Source organism: Electrona antarctica (assembly GCF_951216825.1).
Source record: "Electrona antarctica genome assembly, chromosome: 5".
NCBI classification, from domain to species: Eukaryota; Metazoa; Chordata; class Actinopteri; order Myctophiformes; family Myctophidae; genus Electrona; species Electrona antarctica.
This window is the reverse complement of record NC_136810.1, coordinates 41,451,015-41,476,183: the sequence shown is the minus strand read 5'-3', so window position 1 is coordinate 41,476,183 and position 25,169 is coordinate 41,451,015. Positions and strand designations below refer to the sequence as shown.

The window sequence follows — 25,169 nt, the reverse complement described above, 5'->3', positions numbered from 1 at the left end:
CTGTACTGTTGTATTAGTGTTTTTTATTATTATTATTATTACATGGATTAATATTCTGATGTACTGTACTGTACTGTTCTCTGTACTGTTGATATTATAGTTAGTAGTGTTGTGTTATTATTTATTATTATTATTATTATTATTATTACATGGATTAATATTCTGATGTGAGCTTTCTTTCTGTACTGTACTGTACTCATGTGTACTGTAGTGTTCGCTGTATTGTTGATATTATTGTTGTTATTAGTGTAGTGTTGTTATTTATTATTATTATTATGATTGAAAGAGAGCATGGCAAGGCGCAGGAACAGTATACTGTACTGTACTGTACTCATGTGTACTGTACTGTTCTCTGTACTGTTATTAGTGTTGTGTGCTTATTTATTGTTATTATTATTATTACATGGATTAATATTCTGATGTACTGTACTGTTCTCTGTACTGTTGATATTATAGTTATTAGTGTTGTGTTATTATGTTTTATTATTATTATTATTATTACATGGATTAATATTCTGATGTGAGCTTTCTTTCTGTACTGTACTCATGTGTACTGTACTGTTCTGTACTGTTGTTATGATTAGTGTAGTGTTCTAATTGTGTATTATTATTATTATTATTAGCGTTTTGTGGCGTGTGTGTGTGTGTGTGTGTGTGCCATTTCAGCTGCATCGCGAGGCGATCCAAAATCCCCCCCCCCCCCCCCCGCGCACGCACGCACGCACACACCACACACACACACGTGTCTGCAGTGACACTGCGTTGTACACAGCTGTTCTATTTCATCCTTACTGACTGCCAGAGGCAGTGCTTAACACTGGACGCCAATCATCCAGTGTTAAGCAGTCATCCAGGATTCATAGAACCATAGTTACATACGTGACTTACGTTTTGTGTTGCAGCGCGTTGTTGCAGCGTGTGCGTGTAGTGTTGTTGTTGTTATCCATATATGCGCCTCGGTTCGTCCCGATTGTACCACGCCAGGTGTCGACGCGGTCGTGTTTGCATGATTGTAACTGTGTATGTAATCGCGGCGCTCTCCATCCAAGTTAGAATCAGTGTAGAACCTGTGTTGTTGTTCTTCGTCTTCTTCTACTTTTGGTTTCCGGCAGGCTGTACACTGTGTGTGTGTGTGTGTGTGTGTGCGTGTGTGTGTGTGTGCGCGCGCGCACGCACGTGTGTGTGTGTGTGTGTGTGTGTGTGTGTGTGTGTGCGTGTGTGTGTGTGTGTACCGTGTAACTTCCGGTAGTGTTTCCGGAAGTGTGAAAGGTAACACGAAACACACGTGGGTCACGTGGTGGGGTTTTGAGCCATTGGGAAGGGGTGATGTAGTGTTGCCAGGTCCACGTATTGTAAGCGAATGGTAGTGTGTGAAAGTATAGGCTGTAGGCTGTAGGAAGTCAGGGTTTGCGGCCTTGTTTACATAGACGTGGCAACAATGTTTGACAATGTTGGCGGCGCAGCCAATGAAAAGAGTGGAATCACGGGATGCAGTGTTGCCAGGTCTGCGAATTGTAAGCGAGTTGTAAGTAGCGTGTTGAATGGCATTTGTTCTGGGCTTGTTTTCATAGACGTGGCAACAAATTAGGCGGGGGTGTCGGTGCTTGTGGCGTGTTTGTGTTTATTATTTATATTGATATTGTTTGCGAGTGTGGACGGGAGCCGGCTTTAGTGGCAGTGCGATGACAATTTTTACGCGGGTGGTGTGGAGTGTGGCCGAGCGGCGCGACATTAGGAGATAGGGAACGAACGACGCGGAGGGTAAGTGTGTGACGTGTTAGTGTGTTGTTGCAGTGTGTGTTGCAGCGTGTTGCAGCGTGTCAGTGACGTAGTAGCTGGTGACTTTCTTTTCGTGGTTCGGGCTTTGGGGACACCTTTTCAAATGTATAATAGATATGAATGAGTGACTGACTATCGCAAACGATACAGAGACACCTCCCTGACAATAACGCAGAGACAGCTTGTTTATTTTTGGACCACAACGCTTATATGAAACGATTTTAAGATGAGCCCATGTTATTCTCCATAGAGAAATTACTTCCGTGAACCAGGGGAATCGAGGGGACGAGGGAGTGATGTCAGGACTTCGGCGCTCTATAGCCAATCTACAAGCTCACAACGCGTCGCGATGCGACACGTTGTGAGCTTGTAGATCGCCTATTTTTCAGCATGCAAACCACGTCTAAAATCTGCCAAAATTTCCTGTCAAAATCAATACTCCACACGTAGTTCAGTGGCACGTGATATGCTATAATTGCAACGTATACAGTTATGATGTCTTGTAAAGAAGTGAATCTTTTTGAAAGCCTCTCATATCCAGACTTGCTTACCATGTACTCTGTGTTGTTGAAGACACAGACACCCTTTGGCACTGAATAAAAAGAAAATACAACAATAGAATCCATTATTTCACTGAATAAAATTTAAATGAAACAATAGAATCCATTACATATTTATGTTGTTGTCACACATTTAAAGCTGCACTTTGCAACTTTAAGTGGAAAGTAAATTTACTCAAGTACTGCACTTAACACTCACATGACTCTATTAAGGCCAGCAACCACACAAGCTGACTTCAGGTCATGACTGTAGTAAGGCCAGGTACCACACAAGCTGACTTCAGGTCATGACTGTAGTAAGGCCAGCAACCACACAAGCTGACTTCAGGTCATGACTGTAGTAAGGCCAGGTACCACACAAGCTGACTTCAGGTCATGACTGTAGTAAGGCCAGGTACCACACAAGCTGACTTCAGGTTATGACTGTAGTAAGGCCAGGTACCACACAAGCTGACCTCAGGTCATAACTATAGTTAGGCCAGGTACCACACAAGCTGACTTCAGGTCATGACTGTAAGGCCAGGTACCACACGCTGACCTCAGGTCATAACTATAGTAAGGCCAGGTACCACACAAGCTGACTTCAGGTCATGACTGTAGTAAGGCCAGGTACCACACAAGCTGGCTTCAGATCATGACTGTAGATGTAGTAAGGCCAGGTACCATACAAGCTGACCTCAGGTCATGATTATAGTAAGGCCAGGTACCACACAAGCTGACTTCAGGTCAAAAATACTTTTTTATTTAAAATAGCAGATACAAGCTCACACTGTGTGGCGAAGGGTCTTACCACAGGTGTAGTCGGAACAGCATCTGTTAAGCCATTGACTCCGGTTGATCACCGGTTTGAACCCGAGCTCACACTTTGGTGAACACAGACTTTTATCACATTCTGTTGGGAAAGGAGACAGTACTTATTACATTTTGTTGGTACTATGAGTACTTATTACATTCTGTTGGGAAAGGAGATATACTGCATGTCTTATGAAATAGGAATGTAGTTGCCAACATTTTTCTTATTTTCCTGGCCATAGGGTGCAAATTTCCAATTGTGCTACTGTTATCTACTACAAATACTATTAACATTGAGTGACTGCAGTTTCTTGCAGCGGTGAAATGTGCCTTTAAAAGGCATTAAAGATGTGTGCACATTTCTGCAGCGATTCTGCACATTTGGGGTGTGTGTGTGTGTGTGTGTGTGTGTGTGTGTGTGTGTGTGTGTGTGGTCTATATAGCGATGGGCGCATGCTAGAGATGTATGCGAGATGAGTGCGTATTGCAGTACGTTTAAACAGGGGGCGACAGCCTGGCGTATTGTGCGTTATTTGTCTACGCCGTAGACTCTACGGGACCCTACTGGCAATACCGGCGATAGCGAAGAGGCGATAGTCGAAATGTGGGCGGAGGAACATCGTCCGAAAACATGAAAATATTGTATCTTTTGGACGACCAGTACTACAGTCGCAGTAGGTGACCGGTACCCAGTAGTAGTAGTAGTATTACTCACCACAGCGTACACTCACAGCAGTAGCCAGTACTAAAGTCGCAGTAGGTGACCGGTACCCAGTAGTAGTAGTAGTAGTAGTAGTAGTAGTAGTAGTATTACTCACCACAGCGTACACTCTCACAGCAGTAGCCAGTACTACAGTCGCAGTAGGTGACCGGTACCCATCCGTCTGTGTAGTCATGGTCACACCACACGTGCGAGGGGTGCTCACACAGTATCGGACGGCACTGGACCGCATCGCTGGCGTCGTCACACGTGCAGTTTGAGCAGCCGCTGCTCCACCAATCACCATACTGCATTGATATATGGATTAAGCCATCATAAATATGGATTAAGCCATCAGAAATATGGATTAAGCCATCGGAAATATGGATTATTAAACAATCGGAAAAATGGGTTAAACCATCACCATATCAGAGTCAGACAGTGGCCTTGTGGTTAAGAGTGTCCGCCCTGAGACTGGGAGGTCGGGGTTCAAACCCCTGCTGGGTCATATCAAAGACTGTAAAAAATGGGACCCGGCCCCTCCGCCCCCCCCCCCCCCCCCCTTCAGGTGATAAGATGCGGCCTGATCACTCCTTATGCATTGAAGGAAGCATGACCTCAGTTTGGGGCTCTCCCCAAGGTTGGCAGAAAGAGTATTGCCCAGGATTACAGCTTAGGCAATTGGCACCATAGGCGAAAAATGGGTTACACAATTGTGGGATAAAAATGTACTGTAATAAGTAATGTAGTGTGATAGGATCATGGCATGTACATTAGGCTTGGTGATCTGTGACATACAAATAGTCATACAGCTGAGTACTGTACCTCTTTAGGTTGGCCATCAGGTCCAATGCAACCTTAAACAGAAAGAAGAAGAATCAGGTGATTGTTTTCACTGGAACTTCATTTGATGTATTTCTTCTCTTACAGTGCGTTTTAACAGCGGGGGAACAACGGTGAGCGACATATGCATTTCATTGGCTATCGCCTAATCGCCTGCTATCGCCGGACGATGTCGCCAAAAATATACATTATGAATCTTTTCACTTTTCGACCATCGCCTGTTCGCCTGCTATCGCCAGTAGGGTCTTATTGACAAATAATGCACTTCCGGAAAATTCGTCTGGCTATCGCCCACTGTTAAAATGCACTGTTAGAGAGACAAACATGTAAATCTGTGGTTCTCAACCAGTGGTCCGGAGAGTTGGTAACCAAATGGACCCTTATAGTTATATCTAGATATTTAACTCTTGAGCTTAAAATTAAACCAAATGGATCCGTTCGGGTCCATTTGGTTTCAGTTCACGCTCTCAAGAGTTACATTATATATTGTTAAACATGTGCATTACTTAATTTACAAGAATCTACACAATTAGAGAATGTAGAAGAATTGTTATTCTGATCGTTATCTCTCCTAATGGTACCAACATCAATACAGCATGGAATTGTGGACAAAATCTTATCCAACGACAACAACATATTCTTTAGTCTTGGGTCTGAGAGGCTAAATGTCATAAAATGGTGGTCCGTGGCTCAGATGACCAATAATATATTGGACTTCGATATGGAAAGGGTTGAAAAGCACTGTCTTAGAGAGACAATACATGTGAATGAATGAAGGCCATAATGTTCTCACAGGAGGAAACGCAGGAGTCAGAATCGGAGCTGAGCAACGTGGTTCCGTCGAGGCAGAAACATCCCTCCTGGAACTGGCACCGTGGGTCCAGATCGCTGCTCTGGCCCTGGCACTGTGCCACGCTGTGTCTAAAGGGTTAACAAGATGCATAATAAGTAACTACATGCTGACTACATACAGTAAGATGCACTACAAACAGTAACTGCATTCTAACTACATGCTAACAAGATGCACTACAAACAGTAACTGCATTCTAACTACATGCTAACAAGATGCACTACAAACAGTAACTACATTCTAACTACATGCTAACAAGATGCACTACAAACAGTAACTACATTCTAACTACATGCTAACAAGATGCATTACAAACAGTACTGCATGCTAATAAAATGCATTACAAACAGTAACTTAGTGCTAACCTTAATAGCATCACTGTAAATACACTATAGTAAGAGAAATCTATGCAAATCTGGGAACTAAATCGTTACCAAGAAATCTCTTCACCAATGTGTTTCTAAAGGTGTCTAATAACATGTACTAAAAGTTTGAAATTCAACTCCCGTGGGAAATTGAGTTATTAGCTTAATATGTGACCATACCCTTAACATCCTATATAAGGCAAAAAAGTCAAAATTTCATCATTCTTTAAGTAGCATGTGACATATGAAACTAGGGGGTTTTCATGATTCTGAATCCATTCCAAGCATTAGTTTTGCCCACTCCTTGGGCTAAATTAGGCCATATCCACTTGACCAAATGTGCTGACCTCATCACGTTTGTGAGGCCGGTTTCCTCCCAAGGAGTGTTTTTTGTGCAAAACTAATGCTTGGAATGGATTCAGAATCATGAAAACCCCCTAGTTTCATATGTCACATGCTACTTAAAGCATGATGAAATTTGGACTTTTTTGCCTTATATAGGATGTTATGGGTATGGTCACATATTATGCTAATAACTCAATTTCCCACGGGAGTTGAATTTCAAACTTTTAGTACATGTTATTAGACACCTTTAGAAACACATTGGTAAAGAAATTTCTTGGTAACGATTTAGTTCCCAGATTGGTCAAATACCTGATAAAATGCCCTTACTACTACTACTACTGTGTGTGTGTGTGTGTGTGTGTGTGTGTGTGTGTGTGTGTGTGTGTGTGTGTGTGTGTGTGTGTGTGTGTGTGTGTGCGTGCGTGCGTGCGTGCGTGCGTGCGTGCGTGCGTGCGACAGACAGACAGACAGACAGACAGACAGACAGACAGACAGACAGACACCTTGCATCACATGTTGGTGGATCAGATGAACCACAAGGCCGGTAAACTTTGTCCTCTGGACATTCATATTCTGCAATAAGAGACGAGGACATTCAAATTAATCTTAATCACATTTTAAACGATGTTGCCGCAGCGAGCAAACTAAAATAGGGTTTTTAAAGTAAGTGTATTCTATATCAAAGGTTAAAGTACCACATGTTCCGTTGGTGTGCGGTCTCCAGTCTACGCAAACCGCTGCCTGGGCGCAGACCCGCGCGTACGTCTCCAGGCTGGAGCAGCCCACCGAGTGCTCTGGCATGTGGCACACGTCAAACACACAGGCCTGGAGGTACGGGTCCGGTGGCACCACGCTGTGGCACTCCTCGAAAACACTGGAGCGCCCAGAGAAAGATCGGGTACGTAGTTAATAGTCTGACATACATGGCTTAAAACATACATTACTTATGTTTGGCGTTACTTTGATATTGGCATTGCTTTGCTGTTGTCAATAGTTTGATCTTGGGATTCCTTTGATGTTGGCATTACTTTGATGTGATGTTGGCATTACTTTGATTGTTGTTAGCATTACTTTATGTTGGCATTACTTTGACGTTGGCAGCATTACTTTGATGTTGGCATTACTTTGATGTTGGCATTGCTTTGAGTTGGCAACAGTTTGATCTTGGGATTCCTTGGCATTATTTTGATGTGATGTATGATGTTGGCATTGCTTTGATGGTGGTATTACTCTGATGTTGGCAATGCTTTCATCTTGGGATTCCTTTGATGTTGGCATTCATTTCGGCCTGGTGTGTTTGTCACACTGTTAATTCTTACCTGCTCGTGATGATTTGGCAGATGTCGGCGGTACAGTTTGTGGGCGGGGGAGGCGGGGGCTCCTGACAGTAGGTGTTGTTGTGGTCGTCGACCTGCCACTCGTGAGCAGTCTGGGAACACGATGAACGGACCATCCCGTTTGGCGACCTGCAGTCGTTGGACTGGTCGTTGTCGCATACTCCTTTTGAGCGGAAATGTTAACACAAATATGTTGTAATAATAACGTTACATTTCCGGTGGTGGAAAGTAACTAAGTACAGTTTTGAGGTATTTCCAGTACTTTTACTTCTACTCCACTACATCTCAGAGCCACATTTTTTACTTTTACTCCACTACAATTATTTGAAAACTTTGCTTATTATTTAGATTTTGATTATTATTACAAAACATACATTAACCACCACAGTCCTATATACATTTCGGCCATTTGAAAATAGCCGATCTACATGCTCACAATGCGATGAGACACATTGTGAGCTTGTAGATCTGCTATTTTCAAAATATTTGTATACATTTGAAAACTTGAAATGGGACATTCTGCATAATGAGTACTGTCTACTTTTGGTACTTTAAGTACACAAGTTTATGTTCATTCCACCTGATCAATGTTATCACCTCTAGATCAATGTTATCACTGGGGAGCCTACTTTGGTTAGACATAGCATTCGTTAGACATAGCATTGGTTAGACATAGCATTGGTTAGACATAGCATTGGTCCGACTGGATTAAGGTTGGTGAGGGGTGCGTTAAAACGACCGGATTAAGGTTGGTGAGGGGTGCGTTAAGACGACCGGATTAAGGTTGGTGAGGGGTGTGTTAAGGGTTGGGAGAGGGTTAAGGTTATAGGTTTAGGTGTGCTGCCCGTGGGAGGTTAAGGTTAGGGTGAGGGTTTGAGATATCGGACCAATGGTATGTCTAACCAAAAGCATGCACCTGTTATCACTAGCCTGACACTGAATTTTCATTTCGTTTCACTTCCTTATTCAGACTGAAAGCCCTCCCCACGGCAGCAGTTTCTGGGATGGGCGTTGTCAAAGCGGCAGTCTTCGGCGATTGGTTCAAATCATACCAACCAATCAGAATAGTACGAAAGCAGACGACGTTGTTGTCAATCATGTGGCTATGGCTAACCCGGTTGCTAACCAAACAAACACAGCCAACGAGCGCTACTAGCGTGTAAACAAAAGCGGTAAAATATGTCGGATGAAGATATTTATAAAACCTGTCATTTCTGTAAAGAAACTATTTATCATAGGTCAATTTAATAGCCAGATTGATACGGTTGCGAGTCACCACAGTGTGGGCAGCCATGTTTGTTGTTTGACGCTTATACGCTGTTGAGTGACGGGGCTGATGGCCAATCAGCTGCTGCGATCAGATTTTCGATCGAGACTGACGCCGCCGTAGGCAGAGTCACCAGACCTGAATCGCCAGGACATATTCTTTTAATGGTAGCGATTCAGGGCTGAAGCCAAGCTATGTTATCACCACAAGGGTCCCTCATTCACCTCTAGAGATGGAGCTCGTTCATTTTTATTGACTGGAGCGGTGCCCATTGGGCACTTGCCTACTTGGAACGATGCAAGTTGGAAATGCATGCCCCACCCAGTTATTATGTCTGTGTCCCTGGAGTTCTCTGTCAGGCAAGCCCAAGCATGGAGTCTATGCAGATGTCAGAACACCGTCCATTGTGAACAGGCCAGCTCCATTATGGAGATCAGGTGATCAGGTCCAGAGCCCAGGAAGAGGCTTTTGTGCTTGTTCTGGACAACCGGCTACCCGACCGACTCGACACCGGGCACTGCACTCCCTGTGGGGGTGTGGAACGTGTGTGTTGAATTTGAAGTCGGTGGAGCTAACGTTTCTCGAGTTACGTGGATACAGACGTACAGACACACAGAGACTTTATGCATCTATAGTTAGATAACGAGCAGCTTATCGATCAGGCTTATCGAGCCGGGTTCTTATCGAGGCCAATATTTGCACATTTTCTATTATTTTGTGGAATGACGGGAGACGACAATAAATTCTAAACAGAACCAGTATCTTTTACTAGGGCCTTCATATACAGTACTTTTCTAACAGAGGCAATTGACCTTTTTACTTTTGGAAACTAATATTGAAGAAGTTGTTAACTGGTGTAGCGTCACTGTAAAGGCATCATTTATTTCCCCCGGGCAGCGCTGGTTGGCAGGTATCAATACACTTCTAGAGCGACATGTTTGTGCCAAGTTATTTCTTGATCGCCTCTTGTCTTGATTGTTTAAACATGACATCATGGACCGCTATGCTCGATAACAAGCTTGATAAGCCAAAATCTTATTGATAACAGGCACTCAATAAGCTTGCTATCTGGGTTTTTTGGGCTATTGGGTTTCGAGCTCCATCCCTACTCACCACATTGTCCCTGTGTGTTGCTGTGGGGCAGGTCCATCTACTCACCACATTGTCCCTGTGGTCCATCTACTCACCATATTGTCCCTGTGGTCCATCTACTCAACATATTGTCCCTGTGGTCCATCTACTCACCACATTGTCCCTGTGTGTTGCTGTGGGGCAGGTCCATCTACTCACCACATTGTACCTGTGGTCCATCTACGCACCACATTGTCCCTGTTGTCCATCTACTCACCATATTGTCCCTGTGGTCCATCTACTCACCATATTGTCCCTGTGGTCCATCTACTCACCATACCGTCCCTGTGGTCCATCTACTCACCATATTGTCCCTGTGGTCCATCTACTCACCATATTGTCCCTGTGGTCCATCTACTCACCATACCGTCCCTGTGGTCCATCTACTCACCACCTTGTCCCTGTGTGTTGCTGTGGGGCAGGTCCATCTACTCACCATATTGTCCCTGTGGTCCATCTACTCACCATATTGTACCTGTGGTCCGTCTACTCACCACCTTTTCCCTGTGTGTTGCTGTGGGGCAGGTCCATCTACTCACCACATTGTCCCTGTGTGTTGCTGTGGAAGAGGTGATAAGGCAGGTCCACGCTGAAGGCCAACGCTCCGAACATCACGGTAGTGTCGATGGCCGGGATGTTCAACAGCATATGGATTCCTCTGCTCGTTATCGTAAAGTCATCGTTGGAAAAGGTTGTGGTTGCCAACCGCTTGCCGTTGACAAACACCTGAAAGCCATTTAGAGTTAATGGATTCATCGATCAAATTTCGCTTAACGGCACATTTTACCGCAGAAAGAAACTGCAGTCACTCAATGTTCCAAGTATTTGTAGTAGATAACAGTAGCACAATTTGAAATTTTACGTGGGTAAAATTTTACATATTACCCACATAAAAACTCCAGGTGGCCCTTTAAGAATAATGACATCATTTTCATTCTCCTAAATTATTTTTGCACCGGGTCCGTATACTATATACGGACCCCAACGTATACTCTGTGTATATAATGGTTGAGCCCCACGGCAGCTTTTAACCAATAGCGTGCGGGAAACAGTTTTCTCCGTGGTTCGAATCCCAACGGTCCGGAGCGGGACACGTAGATGTCCGTTTAGCGCATGTTTTTATTGATTACTTTCAATCGCCTTTGTACACACCCGGACAATAGCTCAAGCAGCCCTGATTAATCGCACAACCATCCGGTCACGTGATATAAAAAAAACAAAGCCTCTTCCCCTCCCTTCCTGAAAACTGGATGGGAGGGGCACAAATGCGCAGTGTAGACTAGTCTCTATCACACAAATGGCTGCCCCAATGCGAGCGTACTCCAGTCAACATAATAACATTTCATATCCGTATCCACCTCTGCCAATCTGCTCCTGTTTCTCCCTCTCCCTCCTGTTTGTTTCAGGGGAGGCGTTTCATGTTCCGGCTCCATGATGGACACGGATCTAAAGTCGGGTCTCCTTTCCTTCTCCATACTCGAACAAACAAGAAAACTATCGCGGATTGTATCGCCGAGTTCGCCGAGGGACGGTTATTTTTTCATGATGATGATCATCGCCGCGGTCAGATGGAACAATGCAAATTACTGGAGGGGCACAGCAAGTCAGCAACACCACCGTCCCTCGGCGAGCCGAGTTGGAACGATACACAGTGACAGACATTACATAGATGGATAAATAATGACAACACGCATCGTTCCATCTGCCCGCCTGGCGCCTACCCTATCCGTCATCATCATCATCTTCATAAAAAATAAACAAAACAGTAGTAACGTAGCCCCGATATGTTCCCTCAGTCCCTATGCTCATTCTTTAGCTCATACAAAAGCCAATTACCGATGAAGGGTAGATGGGATCAATGTGTACTTTTTTCCTCGTAAATGTAGACATTCAGGGCTTTCATTCGATGTATAGTATGTATAGGATAAATACGATAGGATAAACGTCCGACATAAAACGGCCCCTAGCTCGGCTTTTCTGTAAGAGTACGTTACTACAAAAGCAGATGTTACATAAAGGTAAATATCTCCAGAATGGAAGATTGTAAAATCAATGTTTTTTAATTGGAGTGGACAAATTAAGCTTTCTTTTGAGGTATGCGGTGTGCTTCTCGCTATAAGAGAACATTTGCTGTCATCCTTGGTTGCTTGGTTGCTATGGCGATGCCCCGTCACCACCAGCTATGGGACGTAAAATCTGATCATCGTTTTGCTCGGTTACAAGCAGGATTTTCAAACCTCCATAAGTCGGAATCCAGGAGAGCTGTCCTTGGTGGATATTCTGCAATCCAACATTCGGATGTAATTTGTGACTTTGTACCGCGTCGCTCCCAACATGTAAATGCTTCTGGCGACAGGTAAACAGTGTCTGCTTGTGCCAATGATACTAAAGTGTGTGTGTTGATTGTGGGGAGGGGGGGGCGCAAACTCTCTTAAAGTGAACGCGTATGGTGGCACTGGGAAATTCATGAATGCTAATAGCTAGCTGGCAGAGAAAGGTTAAACTATGATGAAAATGTAATTTAATTGGCCTAAATACTTACAAAGTTCACAGTCTTTGGGATCCTCTCTTGCCGAAGGGTGACCTCGTGTGTTTTGTAACGGACCGTCAAGGCGCGTGGACAGGACACGTGTCTTCCACAGCTCTCGTTATCGATGAGGACGGTGAAGTTGTACCGTGAGATAATCTCTTTAACCAAGACGTAGGTGCAATTTCCCTGGAAACTGTAGAACTGTCCATCAAACGTCACATAGTGGGGATCGCCCCAGCCATAGCAGTTGCCTGAAATAAATGAATGAAATAAACAAGTCGATATAATCACAAACAAACAGACCATCACGGGATCACTTATGACTTAATCACAATTTGCTTTTCCTCAATAATCGTGACGTGTTTCGTTTTCATATCGTCCCATCCCTAGTGTGAAGGTTAGTTGAAATTAGATTTAGTTTGAAAGAGCTTACGTGACGATTTGAACTTACATTTACATTCGTACTGGAAACAGCATCCTGACTCGTCATAAACCTTGACCGGCTGTAAGTTATTTTCACATACAGGTACGGTCACACTTGAACAGGGATGGTATTCTGTAACGACTTGACCGGCCGAACATGTCTGAGTGCTACAGCTGTCTGGCATCCAGGTTTCACCCTCCTGTTGGGAACAAAGAGAATAGATTTGAGATGAGATGAGATGTTAAGGCCTATTCATACTCCAGGTTTAGGTGAAGAGGTGGCCACCTTTTCGGTGGTCACCTCTTCACCAGAACAGTGTATGAATAGTCCTTTAGGAATAAGGAAGAGAATAGATTTGTAATGTCTAAAAGTGCCGAATAAATAATGTATCTTGACATGGAATGCTGTTGAAAACCTCTGCCCTTTCCGGTCAGTGTCTGACTATTACAGTGTCTGACTACTGGTATTAAATCTACATGTCATGCAACTCGTGGACACAATTCTGTTTACATGTGACTACATTGAAGTCTTACATCTTAGCCTGTAGCACTTGACCTTTTCGATCATGTCAAATGAGTTTAATACATGATTCTTCTTGTAATGTTCCAATGGCACAAGATTGAAATAAACCATTCATTCATTCATTCATTGCAAGATTTAGGAAAGACCTTAAATCATGGCTCCATCTTCACACTAACTGGTCATAGTTAGTTAAATCATGGCTCCATCTTCACACTAACTGGTCATAGTTAGTTAAATCATGGCTCCATCTTCACACTAACTGGTCATAGTTAGTTAAATCATGGCTCCATCTTCACACTAACTGGTCATAGTTAGTTAAATCATGGCTCCATCTTCACACTAACTGGTCATAGTTAGTGAAATCATGGCTCCATCTTCACACTAACTGGTCATAGTTAGTTAAATCATGGCTCCATCTTCACACTAACTGGTCATAGTTAGTTTAAATCATGGCTCCATCTTCACACTAACTGGTCATAGTTAGTTAAATCATTGCTCCATCTTCACACTAACTGGTCATAGTTAGTTTAAATCATGGCTCCATCTTCACACTAACTGGTCATAGTTAGTTTAAATCATGGCTCCATCTTCACACTAACTGGTCATAGTTAGTTTCCGACCCTGGAAAGCCCATCTCGCATGCTCTGGATTATTCTCTTAGGGTACTTCTTGTCCTTCATATATAACTCCCAGCCTTATATATAAGGATTATTTTTGTTTCATGGTTGTTCTGTTTGTCAGTATGTTAGATCTATCTATCTAGCCTTAAAGGCGTATGCAAAGGCTCAGCGTATGTAACTTAGATAGCATTATACGTAGACATAGCACTCTATAGTATATACACATAGTTTCTTCATATAGATATTCCACTGTCTGTTAGGTTCTTAGCTTACATATGATCCTTGACGACTATTTGTATGTATGTGATGTATTACCATGTGCTGTTCTTGCTTACTGTAAATCTCTCCGGATTAACCCTAGAACACTAAACAAGGGTGATTTTCACCCAGACAATTATATTATTTTCAGTACCTTCATGATGCCCTTTCAGTACCTTCATGATGCTCAGTGACATCATTGAAGGTAGGTTTGTTTCTCTGCCCACATCCCTGTTTTTTTCTACAGGCATGTGTTCAGATGAATTTCACCCGGGTCTAGTGATAGTGTGATAGAAAGAAATCCCATACACCCACAATGGATATTTTATTTATTTATTTTTTTCCTTCACTGGACCATTCTCACATGTTAGGAATGCGTGGACCAAAGGACCATTTCTCTTTTTTTAGGAATATTTAGCCAATATAGTGGCTCAAGTTGCCATGCATTGCTGTACTTCAATATATTTTGATGAGAAATATTTTTTATGGAATATTTTACATTGGGTAAAATATACCCGTGTTTAGTGATAGCGTAACAAGAAAATATGTTTAGTGTTGTAGGATTAAGAGAGTCTGAAAAATGCCTAAATTGTAATACCATTCTGGGTGGCTCCAGTTGAGTGCAGTTCTGAGGAGGCTCGCTGACTCTCGTCACCTCCCTCTCCACCCGACATGACGAGCCGCACCACGCAACCACACACCAGCCTTCTGCGTCAGTCACGTTATAGATGACAGTACCTGAGAGAGAGAGAGAGAGAGAGAGAAGCAACTTAAAAACACAAAAGAGTAGACGTTAAAATGATCCCAAACATGTTTGAACGTAAAATGTCCAGTGTTGATTTTGTCGACTAATACAAAGTACTAAAACAATGTTCGTCGACTACCTATTTTCACTGATGAAAACTAAATGAAAACTAAGCTATGATGACTAAAACTAAGAGTAAATAATATTGACAATTTCATCAACAAATAAAAACTATAGACTCAAATGTTAGGAAGGGAGTAGCCTGGCCTAGCCAGCGTGCTTTCTGGTCTAGAGGGGCCGGCGCACATGGAGCAAGTGCTGGAGAAATATTGGTTCACCGATCAAAGGTGTAAAAGCAGCCATTACGATGGCATCAAGGCCTGGCAAAATACGTTTTAGTTGACTAAATCAACTGTAGATTAGTCGACTATAATTGTATGATATGTAGTGGCCTAAAACTAGACTAACACTAAAACATTCCAGGTGACTAAAATGTGACTCTAAAACTAAATTAAAATTATTCAAGAGACTATGACTAAAAATAAAATCTAAATTTGCTGTCAAAATCAACACTGGATCACTCCAGTGTTGATTTTGACAGCAGATTTTGATTGTGTTCTTTTCGTATCACAGTGAAGATGTAACGTGTGATGAACATACCAGGAGTGATGGTTAGGCCCTTGTACTGGCAGGTACATTTAGTAGGAGTTGTGATAGTTTGAGGAGTTGTGGTAGTAATGTTCTCACAGGAGGAAACGCAGGAGTCAGAATCGGAGCTGAGCAACGTGGTTCCGTCGAGGCAGAAACATCCCTCCTGGAACTGGCACCGTGGGTCCAGATCGCTGCTCTGGCCCTGGCACTGTGCCACGCTGTGTCTAAAGGGTTAACAAGATGCATAATAAGTAACTGCATGCTGACTACATACAGTAAGATGCACTACAAACAGTAACTGCATTCTAACTACATGCTAACAAGATGCACTACAAACAGTAACTACGTACATGCTAACAACATGCATTACAAACAGTACTGCATGCTAACAAAATGCATTACAAACAGTAACTTAGTGCTAACCTTAATAGCATCACTGTAAATGCACGACTACTACTGTGTGTGTGTGTGTGTGTGTGTGTGTGTGTGTGTGTGTGTGTGTGTGTGTGTGTGTGTGTGTGTGTGTGTGTGTGTGTGTGACAGACAGACAGACAGACAGACAGACAGACACCTTGCATCACATGTTGGTGGATCAGATGAACCACAAGGCCGGTAAACTTTGTCCTCTGGACATTCATATTCTGCAATAAGAGACGAGGACATTCAAATTAATCTTAATCACATTTTAAACGATGATGCCGCAGCGAGCAAACTAAAATAGGGTTTTTAAAGTAAGTGTATTCTATATCAAAGATTAAAGTACCACATGTTCCGTTGGTGTGCGGTCTCCAGTCTACGCAAACCGCTGCCTGGGCGCAGACCTGCGCGTACGTCTCCAGGCTGGAGCAGCCCACCGAGTGCTCTGGCATGTGGCACACGTCAAACACACAGGCCTGGAGGTACGGGTCCGGTGGCACCACGCTGTGGCACTCCTCGAAAACACTGGAGCGCCCAGAGAAAGATCGGGTACGTAGTTAATAGTCTGACATACATGGCTTAAAACATACATTACTTATGTTTGGCGTTACTTTGATATTGGCATTGCTTTGCTGTTGTCAATAGTTTGATCTTGGGATTCCTTTGATGTTGGCATTACTTTGATGTGATGTTGGCATTACTTTGATTGTTGTTAGCATTACTTTATGTTGGCATTACTTTGACGTTGGCATTACTTTGATGTTGGCATTACTTTGATGTTGGCATTGCTTTGAGTTGGCAACAGTTTGATCTTGGGATTCCTTGGCATTATTTTGATGTGATGTATGATGTTGGCATTGCTTTGATGGTGGTATTACTCTGATGTTGGCAATGCTTTCATCTTGGGATTTCTTTGATGTTGGCATTCATTTCGGCCTGGTGTGTTTGTCACACTGTTAATTCTTACCTGCTCGTGATGATTTGGCAGATGTCGGCGGTACAGTTTGTGGGCGGGGGAGGCGGGGGCTCCTGACAGTAGGTGTTGTTGTGGTCGTCGACCTGCCACTCGTGAGCAGTCTGGGAACACGATGAACGGACCATCCCGTTTGGCGACCTGCAGTCGTTGGACTGGTCGTTGTCGCATACTCCTTTTGAGCGGAAATGTTAACACAAATATGTTGTAATAATAACGTTACATTTCCGGTGGTGGAAAGTAACTAAGTACAGTTTTGAGGTATTTCCAGTACTTTTACTTCTACTCCACTACATCTCAGAGCCAAATTTTTTACTTTTACTCCACTACAATTATTTGAAAACTTTGCTTATTATTTAGATTTTGATTATTATTACAAAACATACATTAACCACCACAGTCCTATATACATTTCGGCCATTTGAAAATAGCCGATCTACATGCTCACAATGCGATGAGACACATTGTGAGCTTGTAGATCTGCTATTTTCAAAATATTTGTATACATTTGAAAACTTGAAATGGGACATTCTGCATAATGAGTACTGTCTACTTTTGGTACTTTAAGTACACAAGTTTATGTTCATTCCACCTGATCAATGTTATCACCTCTAGAGATGATCAATGTTATCACTGGGGAGCCTACTTTGGTTAGACATAGCATTCGTTAGACATAGCATTGGTTAGACATAGCATTGGTTAGACATAGCATTGGTCCGACTGGATTAAGGTTGGTGAGGGGTGCGTTAAAACGACCGGATTAAGGTTGGTGAGGGGTGCGTTAAGACGACCGGATTAAGGTTGGTGAGGGGTGCGTTAAGGGTTAGGAGAGGGTTAAGGTTATAGGTTTAGGTGTGCTGCCCGTGGGAGGTTAAGGTTAGGGTGAGGGTTTGAGATATCGGACCAATGGTATGTCTAACCAAAAGCATGCACCTGAATTTTCATTTCGTTTCACTTCCTTATTCAGACTGAAAGCCCTCCCCACGGCAGCAGTTTCTGGGATGGGCGTTGTCAAAGCGGCAGTCTTCGGCGATTGGTTCAAATCATACCAACCAATCAGAATAGTACGAAAGCAGACGACGTTGTTGTCAATCATGTGGCTATGGCTAACCCGGTTGCTAACCAAACAAACACAGCCAACGAGCGCTACTAGCGTGTAAACAAAAGCGGTAAAATATGTCGGATGATGATATTTATAAAACCTGTCATTTCTGTAAAGAAACTATTTATCATAGGTCAATTTAATAGCCAGATTGATACGGTTGCGAGTCACCACAGTGTGGGCAGCCATGTTTGTTGTTTGACGCTTATACGCTGTTGAGTGACGGGGCTGATGGTCAATCAGCTGCTGCGATCAGATTTTCGATCGAGACTGACGCCGCCGTAGGCAGGGTCACCAGACCTGAATCGCCAGGACATATTCTTTTAATGGTAGCGATTCAGGGCTGAAGCCAGGCTATGTTATCACCACAAGGGTCCCTCATTCACCTCTAGAGATGGAGCTCGTTCATTTTTATTGACTGGAGCGGTGCCCATTGGGCACTTGCCTACTTGGAACGATGCAAGTTGGAAATGCATGCCCCACCCAGTTATTATGTCTGTGTCCCTGGAGTTCTCTGTCAGGCAAGCCCAAGCATGGAGTCTATGCAGATGTCAGAACACCGTCCATTGTGAACAGGCCAGCTCCATTATGGAGATCAGGTGATCAGGTCCAGAGCCCAGGAAGAGGCTTTTGTGCTTGTTCTGGACAACCGGCTACCCGACCGACTCGACACCGGGCACTGCACTCCCTGTGGGGGTGTGGAACGTGTGTGTTGAATTTGAAGTCGGTGGAGCTAACGTTTCTCGAGTTACGTGGATACAGACGTACAGACACACAGAGACTTTATGCATCTATAGTTAGATAACGAGCAGCTTATCGATCAGGCTTATCGAGCTGGGTTCTTATCGAGGCCAATATTTGCACATTTTCTATTATTTTGTGGAATGACGGGAGACGACAATAAATTCTAAACAGAACCAGTATCTTTTACTAGGGCCTTCATATACAGTACTTTTCTAACAGACAGAAGGCAATTGACCTTTTTACTTTTGGAAACTAATATTGAAGAAGTTGTTAACTGGTGTAGCGTCACTGTAAAGGCATCATGTATTTTCCCCGGGCAGCGCTGGTTGGCAGGTATCAATACACTTCTAGAGCGACATGTTTGTGCCAAGTTATTTCTTGATCGCCTCTTGTCTTGATTGTTTAAACATGACATCATGGACCGCTATACTCGATAACAAGCTTGATAAGCCCAAATCTTATTGATAACAGGCACTCAATAAGCTTGCTATCTGGGTTTTTTGGGCTATTGGGTTTCGAGCTCCATCCCTACTCACCACATTGTCCCTGTGTGTTGCTGTGGGGCAGGTCCATCTACTCACCACATTGTCCCTGTGGTCCATCTACTCACCATATTGTCCCTGTGGTCCATCTACTCAACATATTGTCCCTGTGGTCCATCTACTCACCACATTGTCCCTGTGTGTTGCTGTGGGGCAGGTCCATCTACTCACCACATTGTACCTGTGGTCCATCTACGCACCACATTGTCCCTGTTGTCCATCTACTCACCATATTGTCCCTGTGGTCCATCTACTCACCATATTGTCCCTGTGGTCCATCTACTCACCATACCGTCCCTGTGGTCCATCTACTCACCACCTTGTCCCTGTGTGTTGCTGTGGGGCAGGTCCATCTACTCACCACCTTGTCCCTGTGTGTTGCTGTGGGGCAGGTCCATCTACTCACCATATTGTCCCTGTGGTCCATCTACTCACCATATTGTACCTGTGGTCCATCTACTCACCACCTTTTCCCTGTGTGTTGCTGTGGGGCAGGTCCATCTACTCACCACATTGTCCCTGTGTGTTGCTGTGGAAGAGGTGATAAGGCAGGTCCACGCTGAAGGCCAACGCTCCGAACATCACGGTAGTGTCGATGGCCGGGATGTTCAACAGCATATGGATTCCTCTGCTCGTTATCGTAAAGTCATCGTTGGAAAAGGTTGTGGTTGCCAACCGCTTGCCGTTGACAAACACCTGAAAGCCATTTAGAGTTAATGGATTCATCGATCAAATTTCGCTTAACGGCACATTTTACCGCAGAAAGAAACTGCAGTCACTCAATGTTCCAAGTATTTGTAGTAGATAACAGTAGCACAATTTGAAATTTTACGTGGGTAAAATTTTACATATTACCCACATAAAAACTCCAGGTGGCCCTTTAAGAATAATGACATCATTTTCATTCTCCTAAATTATTTTTGCACCGGGTCCGTATACTATATACGGACCCCAACGTATACTCTGTGTATATAATGGTTGAGCCCCACGGCAGCTTTTAACCAATAGCGTGCGGGAAACAGTTTTCTCCGTGGTTCGAATCCCAACGGTCCGGTGCGGGACACGTAGATGTCCGTTTAGCGCATGTTTTTATTGATTACTTTCAATCGCCTTTGTACACACCCGGACAATAGCTCAAGCAGCCCTGATTAATCGCACAACCATCCGGTCACGTGATATAAAAAAAACAAAGCCTCTTCCCCTCCCTTCCTGAAAACTGGATGGGAGGGGCACAAATGCGCAGTGTAGACTAGTCTCTATCACACAAATGGCTGCCCCAATGCGAGCGTACTCCAGTCAACATAATAACATTTCATATCCGTATCCACCTCTGCCAATCTGCTCCTGTTTCTCCCTCTCCCTCCTGTTTGTTTCAGGGGAGGCGTTTCATGTTCCGGCTCCATGATGGACACGGATCTAAAGTCGGGTCTCCTTTCCTTCTCCATACTCGAACAAACAAGAAAACTATCGCGGATTGTATCGCCGAGTTCGCCGAGGGACGGTTATTTTTTCATGATGATGATCATCGCCGCGGTCAGATGGAACAATGCAAATTACTGGAGGGGCACAGCAAGTCAGCAACACCACCGTCCCTCGGCGAGCCGAGTTGGAACGATACACAGTGACAGACATTACATAGATGGATAAATAATGACAACACGCATCGTTCCATCTGCCCGCCTGGCGCCTACCCTATCCGTCATCATCATCATCTTCATAAAAAATAAACAAAACAGTAGTAACGTAGCCCCGATATGTTCCCTCAGTCCCTATGCTCATTCTGTAGCTCATACAAAAGCCAATTACCGATGAAGGGTAGATGGGATCAATGTGTACTTTTTTCCTCGTAAAAGTAGACATTCAGGGCTTTCATTCGATGTATAGTATGTATAGGATAAATACGATAGGATAAACGGCCGACATAAAACGGCCCCTAGCTCGGCTTTTCTGTAAGAGTACGTTACTACAAAAGCAGATGTTACATAAAGGTAAATATCTCCAGAATGGAAGATTGTAAAATCAATGTTTTTTAATTGGAGTGGACAAATTAAGCTTTCTTTTGAGGTATGCGGTGTGCTTCTCGCTATAAGAGAACATTTGCTGTCGTCCTTGGTTGCTTGGTTGCTAAGGCGATGCCCCGTCACCACCAGCTATGGGACGTAAAATCTGATCATCGTTTTGCTCGGTTACAAGCAGGATTTTCAAACCTCCATAAGTCGGAATCCAGGAGAGCTGTCCTTGGTGGATATTCTGCAATCCAACATTCGGATGTAATTTGTGACTTTGTACCGCGTCGCTCCCAACATGTAAATGCTTCTGGCGACAGGTAAACAGTGTCTGCTTGTGCCAATGATACTAAAGTGTGTGTGTTGATTGTGGGGAGGGGGGGGGGCGCAAACTCTCTTAAAGTGAACGCGTATGGTGGCACTGGGAAATTCATGAATGCTAATAGCTAGCTGGCAGAGAGGTTAAACTATGATGAAAATGTAATTTAATTGGCCTAAATACTTACAAAGTTCACAGTCTTTGGGATCCTCTCTTGCCGAAGGGTGACCTCGTGTGTTTTGTAACGGACCGTCAAGGCGCGTGGACAGGACACGTGTCTTCCACAGCTCTCGTTATCGATGAGGACGGTGAAGTTGTACCGTGAGATAATCTCTTTAACCAAGACGTAGGTGCAATTTCCCTGGAAACTGTAGAACTGTCCATCAAACGTCACATAGTGGGGATCGCCCCAGCCATAGCAGTTGCCTGAAATAAATGAATGAAATAAACAAGTCGATATAATCACAAACAAACAGACCATCACGGGATCACTTATGACTTAATCACAATTTGCTTTTCCTCAATAATCGTGACGTGTTTCGTTTTCATATCGTCCCATCCCTAGTGTGAAGGTTAGTTGAAATTAGATTTAGTTTGAAAGAGCTTACGTGACGATTTGAACTTACATTTACATTCGTACTGGAAACAGCATCCTGACTCGTCATAAACCTTGACCGGCTGTAAGTTATTTTCACATACAGGTACGGTCACACTTGAACAGGGATGGTATTCTGTAACGACTTGACCGGCCGAACATGTCTGAGTGCTACAGCTGTCTGGCATCCAGGTTTCACCCTCCTGTTGGGAACAAAGAGAATAGATTTGAGATGAGATGAGATGTTAAGGCCTATTCATACTCCAGGTTTAGGTGAAGAGGTGGCCACCTTTTCGGTGGTCACCTCTTCACCAGAACAGTGTATGAATAGTCCTTTAGGAATAAGGAAGAGAATAGATTTGTAATGTCTAAAAGTGCCGAATAAATAATGTATCTTGACATGGAATGCTGTTGAAAACCTCTGCCCTTTCCGGTCAGTGTCTGACTATTACAGTGTCTGACTACTGGTATTAAATCTACATGTCATGCAACTCGTGGACACAATTCTGTTTACATGTGACTACATTGAAGTCTTACATCTTAGCCTGTAGCACTTGACCTTTTCGATCATGTCAAATGAGTTTAATACATGATTCTTCTTGTAATGTTCCAATGGCACAAGATTGAAATAAACCATTCATTCATTCATTCATTGCAAGATTTAGGAAAGACCTTAAATCATGGCTCCATCTTCACACTAACTGGTCATAGTTAGTTAAATCATGGCTCCATCTTCACACTAACTGGTCATAGTTAGTTAAATCATGGCTCCATCTTCACACTAACTGGTCATAGTTAGTTAAATCATGGCTCCATCTTCACACTAACTGGTCATAGTTAGTTAAATCATGGCTCCATCTTCACACTAACTGGTCATAGTTAGTGAAATCATGGCTCCATCTTCACACTAACTGGTCATAGTTAGTTAAATCATGGCTCCATCTTCACACTAACTGGTCATAGTTAGTTTAAATCATGGCTCCATCTTCACACTAACTGGTCATAGTTAGTTAAATCATTGCTCCATCTTCACACTAACTGGTCATAGTTAGTTTAAATCATGGCTCCATCTTCACACTAACTGGTCATAGTTAGTTTAAATCATGGCTCCATCTTCACACTAACTGGTCATAGTTAGTTTCCGACCCTGGAAAGCCCATCTCGCATGCTCTGGATTATTCTCTTAGGGTACTTCTTGTCCTTCATATATAACTCCCAGCCTTATATATAAGGATTATTTTTGTTTCATGGTTGTTCTGTTTGTCAGTATGTTAGATCTATCTATCTAGCCTTAAAGGCGTATGCAAAGGCTCAGCGTATGTAACTTAGATAGCATTATACGTAGACATAGCACTCTATAGTATATACACATAGTTTCTTCATATAGATATTCCACTGTCTGTTAGGTTCTTAGCTTACATATGATCCTTGACGACTATTTGTATGTATGTTATGTATTACCATGTGCTGTTCTTGCTTACTGTAAATCTCTCCGGATTAACCCTAGAACACTAAACAAGGGTGATTTTCACCCAGACAATTATATTATTTTCAGTACCTTCATGATGCCCTTTCAGTACCTTCATGATGCTCAGTGACATCATTGAAGGTAGGTTTGTTTCTCTGCCCACATCCCTGTTTTTTTCTACAGGCATGTGTTCAGATGAATTTCACCCGGGTCTAGTGATAGTGTGATAGAAAGAAATCCCATACACCCACAATGGATATTTTATTTATTTATTTTTTTCCTTCACTGGACCATTCTCACATGTTAGGAATGGGTGGACCAAAGGACCATTTCTCTTTTTTTAGGAATATTTAGCCAATATAGTGGCTCAAGTTGCCATGCATTGCTGTACTTCAATATATTTTGATGAGAAATATTTTTTATGGAATATTTTACATTGGGTAAAATATACCCGTGTTTAGTGATAGCGTAACAAGAAAATATGTTTAGTGTTGTAGGATTAAGAGAGTCTGAAAAATGCCTAAATTGTAATACCATTCTGGGTGGCTCCAGTTGAGTGCAGTTCTGAGGAGGCTCGCTGCATCTCGTCACCTCCCTCTCCACCCGACATGACGAGCCGCACCACGCAACCACACACCAGCCTTCTGCGTCAGTCACGTTATAGATGACAGTACCTGAGAGAGAGAGAGAGAGAGAGAGAAGCAACTTAAAAACACAAAAGAGTAGACGTTAAAATGATCCCAAACATGTTTGAACGTAAAATGTCCAGTGTTGATTTTGTCGACTAATACAAAGTACTAAAACAATGTTCGTCGACTACCTATTTTCACTGATGAAAACTAAATGAAAACTAAGCTATGATGACTAAAACTAAGAGTAAATAATATTGACAATTTCATCAACAAATAAAAACTATAGACTCAAATGTTAGGAAGGGAGTAGCCTGGCCTAGCCAGCGTGCTTTCTGGTCTAGAGGGGCCGGCGCACATGGAGCAAGTGCTGGAGAAATATTGGTTCACCGATCAAAGGTGTAAAAGCAGCCATTACGATGGCATCAAGGCCTGGCAAAATACGTTTTAGTTGACTAAATCAACTGTAGATTAGTCGACTATAATTGTATGATATGTAGTGGCCTAAAACTAGACTAACACTAAAACATTCCAGGTGACTAAAATGTGACTCTAAAACTAAATTAAAATTATTCAAGAGACTATGACTAAAAATAAAATCTAAATTTGCTGTCAAAATCAACACTGGATCACTCCAGTGTTGATTTTGACAGCA

The 25,169-nt window shown here is 43.1% G+C and overlaps 1 protein-coding gene across 1 annotated transcript in view; it reads right to left on the bottom strand.

Annotated features, from left to right (window-relative positions):
• The window catches only part of LOC306923989 (intestinal mucin-like protein), a gene marked incomplete at its 5' end in the record, with an annotated part of 42,063 nt that overhangs the window by 15,484 nt on the left and 1,410 nt on the right, over window positions 1–25,169 (bottom strand). Inside the window, 20 exons of the mRNA XM_079502333.1 lie at window positions 2,331–2,371; window positions 3,130–3,231; window positions 3,950–4,139; window positions 4,657–4,688; window positions 5,468–5,595; window positions 6,738–6,807; window positions 6,930–7,108; window positions 7,554–7,734; window positions 10,509–10,695; window positions 12,512–12,750; window positions 12,951–13,122; window positions 14,922–15,061; window positions 15,729–15,943; window positions 16,291–16,360; window positions 16,483–16,661; window positions 17,104–17,284; window positions 20,007–20,193; window positions 22,010–22,248; window positions 22,449–22,620; window positions 24,420–24,559. Coding sequence (XP_079358459.1) covers window positions 2,331–2,371; window positions 3,130–3,231; window positions 3,950–4,139; window positions 4,657–4,688; window positions 5,468–5,595; window positions 6,738–6,807; window positions 6,930–7,108; window positions 7,554–7,734; window positions 10,509–10,695; window positions 12,512–12,750; window positions 12,951–13,122; window positions 14,922–15,061; window positions 15,729–15,943; window positions 16,291–16,360; window positions 16,483–16,661; window positions 17,104–17,284; window positions 20,007–20,193; window positions 22,010–22,248; window positions 22,449–22,620; window positions 24,420–24,559 — 3,044 coding nt within the window. The remainder of the gene's footprint in view (window positions 1–2,330; window positions 2,372–3,129; window positions 3,232–3,949; window positions 4,140–4,656; window positions 4,689–5,467; window positions 5,596–6,737; window positions 6,808–6,929; window positions 7,109–7,553; window positions 7,735–10,508; window positions 10,696–12,511; window positions 12,751–12,950; window positions 13,123–14,921; window positions 15,062–15,728; window positions 15,944–16,290; window positions 16,361–16,482; window positions 16,662–17,103; window positions 17,285–20,006; window positions 20,194–22,009; window positions 22,249–22,448; window positions 22,621–24,419; window positions 24,560–25,169) is intronic.